Source organism: Panthera pardus, unplaced genomic scaffold (assembly GCF_024362965.1).
Source record: "Panthera pardus isolate Hobbes unplaced genomic scaffold, ASM2436296v1 HiC_scaffold_12, whole genome shotgun sequence".
In the NCBI taxonomy this organism is placed as follows: domain Eukaryota; kingdom Metazoa; phylum Chordata; class Mammalia; order Carnivora; family Felidae; genus Panthera; species Panthera pardus.
Window position 1 is genome coordinate 15468807 of NW_026526677.1, and position 4925 is coordinate 15473731.

The 4925-nt window shown below is 43.7% G+C and overlaps 1 protein-coding gene across 1 annotated transcript; it reads right to left on the minus strand.

The window, feature by feature from the left end:
* Positions 1 to 1371: 1371 nt before the first annotated feature.
* LOC109245252 (olfactory receptor 4B1) lies at positions 1372 to 2409 on the minus strand. The gene has a single exon (XM_019412556.2). The coding sequence runs from the start codon at positions 2305 to 2307 to the stop codon at positions 1372 to 1374; it is 936 nt and encodes a 311-aa protein (XP_019268101.2). The 5' UTR covers positions 2308 to 2409.
* Positions 2410 to 4925: the final 2516 nt, after the last annotated feature.

The following is a 4925-nucleotide window of genomic DNA, read 5'->3' on the forward strand; positions in this document are numbered from 1 at the left end:
TTCACCAAGAAACACTAATAGGCATGATAAGAAACGGACTTGGCATGGTCACCTAGAATAAAGGACAGAAGTCTGGAGTAGAAACATGCATGGGTAGTATTTCCCTTCCTTTCATTCTTCAAGTTATGCCTAATAAGAATTTTCTACATTCTGGTGCTGGGTGGCTCAGTCAGTTAACCATTCAACTCTTGATTTTGGCTTAGGTCATGATCTCAAAGTCTTGAGGGCGTGGAGCCTGCTTGGGATTCTCTCTCCCCCTCTCCCTCTGCCCCCACCATGCTCACATTTCCTCTCTAAAAAATACATATATATTAAATAAAAATAAATTTTAAAAAATAAAAAATAAAAAATTTCCTACATTCTGTATTTACATTTGGATAAGGCTAAAAGTGATCTTTTCCTTAAAATGTTTGACTTGATCTTTCCCTATTGCTATCTAGAACCTATGCCCTTTTGATATATTTTTTTTAACTTATGGATACTGGACATTGTGAAAAGGCCTGTGGAGACTGAAGACCTACCTTTTGTACCAACATGTCACAAGAATCGAAATGGCCCCAGGGACTTTTTCAGTACTTGTAATCAGACAGCCCATGGTACAAGACACCAAGAACCAATCAGAAAATAGAAAAATTCATGGACACAATTTTCTTTTTTTTTTATGTTTATTTATTTTTGAGAGACAGAGCATGAGCAGGGGAGGGACAGAGAGAGAGGGAGACACAGAATCCAAAGCAGGCTCCAGGCTCGGAGCTGTCAGCACAGAGCCCCACATGGGGCTCCAACCCACAAAATTCAAGACCATGATCTGGGCCGAAGTCAGGCACTTAACCGACTGAGCCACCCAGGTGCCCCCAGACACAATTTTCAAAGATACATTTCTCCACAGTGGAAGAGAAGATCATATTGGCACTCTCCTCAAATATCCCATGATAATTCCTCTGTTTGGTTCTCCTTCTTAATGAAATATAAGCTGTTGTCATTAGGAGACTGAACACAGAAGGGAGAAGGAAGGGAGGGAGGAAGGGAGGGAGGGAAGAAGGGAGGGAAGGAGAGAGGAAGTATGTCATAGAAGTACTTTAACTTACAAAACATCTGTCAAAATATTCTCCTTTGCATTTGCCATTTAGTTTGAGTCTCAGTGTTACCCAACCTCATGATATTCTTGGATATCATAGAGGCAATCTGATCTCTTCCCTTGGAACATTATACCAAGATACAAGCAAGTGTTTGGTTATTAAGGAGAATCACAGCAACAGTAACATTAAGTCCTTACATTTGTTTTTGCCATTCCTGAATGTCCCACTGAAATCAAAATTCATTTCAAAAACAAAGAATAATTAGATGTTTTTCTTTATCACTTTCCCATTTTTATTCCATCCCTAAGTTCTTTTTGCCCCACAACCTCCTCATGGCAATTTTCACCTCTGCATTTCTGAGTGTGTAGATGATGGGGTTCAGCATGGGGGTGACAACTGTGTAGAACACGGCCACCAGTTTGTCCTCAGTGAAGGTGGAGGAGGGTCGCATGTAGAGGAAGATGGCAGGTCCAAAGAACAAGACGACCACTGTGATGTGAGAGGCACAGGTAGAGAGGGCTTTGCGCCTCCCCTCTGCAGAATGGTTCCTCAAGTTGACAAGGATGATAATATAGGAGGACACCAAAATGAGGAAGGAACACAGAGCAATTAAGCCACTGTTGGCCAACACAATAACCCCCTCCACAAAGGTGTCAGTGCAGGCAAGCTTGAATAATGGCTGAAGATCACAGAAGTAGTGGTCAATCACATTGGGACCACAGAAGGGTAACTGGACGGTGATGAGAATCTGTATAATGGAGTGGAAAAAGCCCCCAAGCCAGGAGCCAGCCACCAGTACATGACACAGTTGGCGGCTCATAATGTTCATATACTGAAGAGGCTTGCAGATGGCCACATAGCGGTCATAGGCCATCACCACAAGCAAAAGGATCTCAGTGACCCCAAAGAAGTGGAAGAAGAATATCTGAGCCACACAGCCCTCCAGAGAGATGGTTTTAATCTTGGCAAGTAAGTCTGTGATGAATTTAGGGACAACAGTAGAGGAGTAAGTGATCTCCACCAGGGACAAGTAGCTAAGGAAGAAGTACATGGGGGAACACAGACTCTTACTGACATTGACTGTCAGAACAATGAGACCATTGCCCACCACTGTGGCCAGGTACACAGGAAGAAACACCACAAAGCACGCTCTCTGAACCTCTGGATCCTGAAACAGGCCAGTGAAAATTAATTCAGTCACATTATTTGTAATGGCCATGGACTCCATCTGGAGAAAATGTATCTCAGAGAAGAGCCCTGTGACAAAACAAACACATCATAACAACAATCCTTCATGTTTATTTAGCACTTGCCTGTTAATAGAGCCCTTTTGCACATATTATCTTATTGGTTTATTTTACTTATTTATTTGTTAATATCACAAACGTTTATCCATTCACTGCCCAACAGTCCACTCTATACAAGACACTATGCAATCTATCTTGCAAAAAAACTCCATGATCTCCTTATCACAAGGGAGAAAACCAAAGCTCAAAGGGGTTGGGAATTAGCGAAGCCTCCCAGTAAGAAGTGGATCCAGAACAAGAACCAGATCATTTTATTCCAACTGGTATGTTATTTCAAGTATACCACACTGGAAATAATAATCAACATTTTCAGCATTAATAAGTATCCATATTACCAACAATTCTCCCATTCTCAACATTTCTCATCATGCCTTTGCATGAGAAATTCTCAAGTAAACGTCTCGTGAATCCCTGGTTTCCTCCATTTACTTCCCAGAAATGCCAATTTCATTCATAGTTCTCCCTTTCTAAAGAATATCTTCAATATTTTCCTTACACGGATTATCTAAGTTTCTGGATTCTCTCAGGTCCTATGGTTTTGCTCAATCCCACATCTTCATGAATTTTTACAAACATTTCGAGAAAATTTTGATACCTGGGGTCCAAGTGGACATCTGGAAGTTGTTGAGAATATAGGTCAGTATCAAACAACAGTTCGAATGTAATATACGGGGATTCACCAGTTTGCTTGTTTCTGTCTTTCAGTTTTCCCACCATTGGTATTTTTTGTCAGCAGGAGGTGAGGATTTATTTTAATTCAGTTCTTTAACCAAATGTTTTATTAAGTACCTACCCTGTGCCCAGGCGATTTGGGACATACAAGAGCAGAACGAAAGATGGCTCTCACCTTCAGGAAGCTTGTAACTACATGCGATTCAGCAGCACGTTCATGACACGAGGCAGAGGAATCTCTCAAAGATTTTCTCTGCTTTTGAAATTGGGTTGAAGGTGTCAAATCACTATGTTGTACACCTGAAACTGATGTAACGTTGTGTGTCAGCTATACCTCAGTTTAAAAAAAAAAAAAAAAGTAAGACTACCCTGAAGTATTTCTTATTCCTTTTATTTTTTTCTTCTTTCACTTGGGCTCCCACACTGAAATAAATTAAATACCTCCCTCATCACTAATCTTTCTCATAGTAAAAACTAGAAGATATACAGAAGGTGAAAATACACTGAGAGAATCCTCGATGAGTCACCTGGCTAACACTGGAGAAGAAACGGGAGATTGCGTGGCATGAAAGAAGGGCACTGAAGAAGAACAACTGAACAGGAGAGGCGAAGCAAGGGGAGGGTCCCTTTCTGTTCCAGAGGAAGGGAAACAAGGAAACACCAAAAACAACCCACAGACTCAGGGAGCCTGGGTGGCTCAGTCAGTTAAGCGACGGACTCTGGATATCAGCTCAAGTCATGATCTCGCTGTCATGAGATCGAGCCCCTTGTGGGGCTCCATCCTGGGTGGGGCCTGCTTGGGATTCTCTGTCTCCCTCCCTCTCTGCTCCTCCCCTCTGTGTGTGCTCTTTCTCTCTCAAAATAAATAAACTTTAAAAATCTTAAACAAAAACAATCCAGCCTCTGGTGGCCGGAGGAAACCTCAAGCATGTGGTGACCTGATTTCACCATTGTCAATGTCATTGTCACCCCGACAGCCACAGCAGCAGATACTGTTGTCCTTTAATCAGTAGCTACTGCGTGCTGGACTGTGATAACCATTGTCCCCTCAATTAATTCTTCCTGTACCAATTTGAGGTCGCTAATTGATAGGTGAGTCAATTGTGACTCAGAGAGGTTAAGTAGCCTGCCCAAATACAGCTTGTGAATGATTGAGCCAAGGCTGAAACCCAGGCCTTTCTAGAAAGGGAGAGAGGACCACCACTCCTCAGCCAGATGAGAAAGTGGTTGGCCACTCCAGCACCTTACAGAAATGACATCAAAACCCATGGTTGATATAAAACTTGTCCAAATCCATTTATTATGCCTTCCCTGTGAATAGCAGGAACATGGCAGGCAATTGCAAGTTATCGGGAACATTTCAATGCCACCATCTCCGGAATAAGAGAGACGAAGAAGCTATGTGGGACACTGAGCAGAGTGTGAGACTTGGGAATGTCCCCTCCTCCTCTGCCCCTCATGGCACGGCTTTAGTCAGGGGTTAGAGCTGCAACTGGTGACTCTGACCTGTGGAGTGGGTATCTCCCAGCAGGCGCGCTCTGACAGACCCCTCTTCTCAGGGGGTCTTACAGCAGCACCGCCATTCTGCTCAGCCCTCAGACTTGAATCTTTGCAGTCACCTCTGACTCCTGCCTCTCCTGCTTTTCCCACATTTACACACTCTCCACAACCCACTGATTTCACCAATTTCCTCCTCCATCTTCCTGAAGTCTCGGTCTTCAGGCAGGATAGAAGCCCATGTGAGGATCACCGCAGCTCCTCCATGCACCGACTGTCTCCAGGTGTCACAGGTCTTCCCCCCCGCCCCCACCTCCCGCCACCTCCCGCCAGCCTGCATGCTGAAGTCAGCATTCTCCCTGAGTCCCTG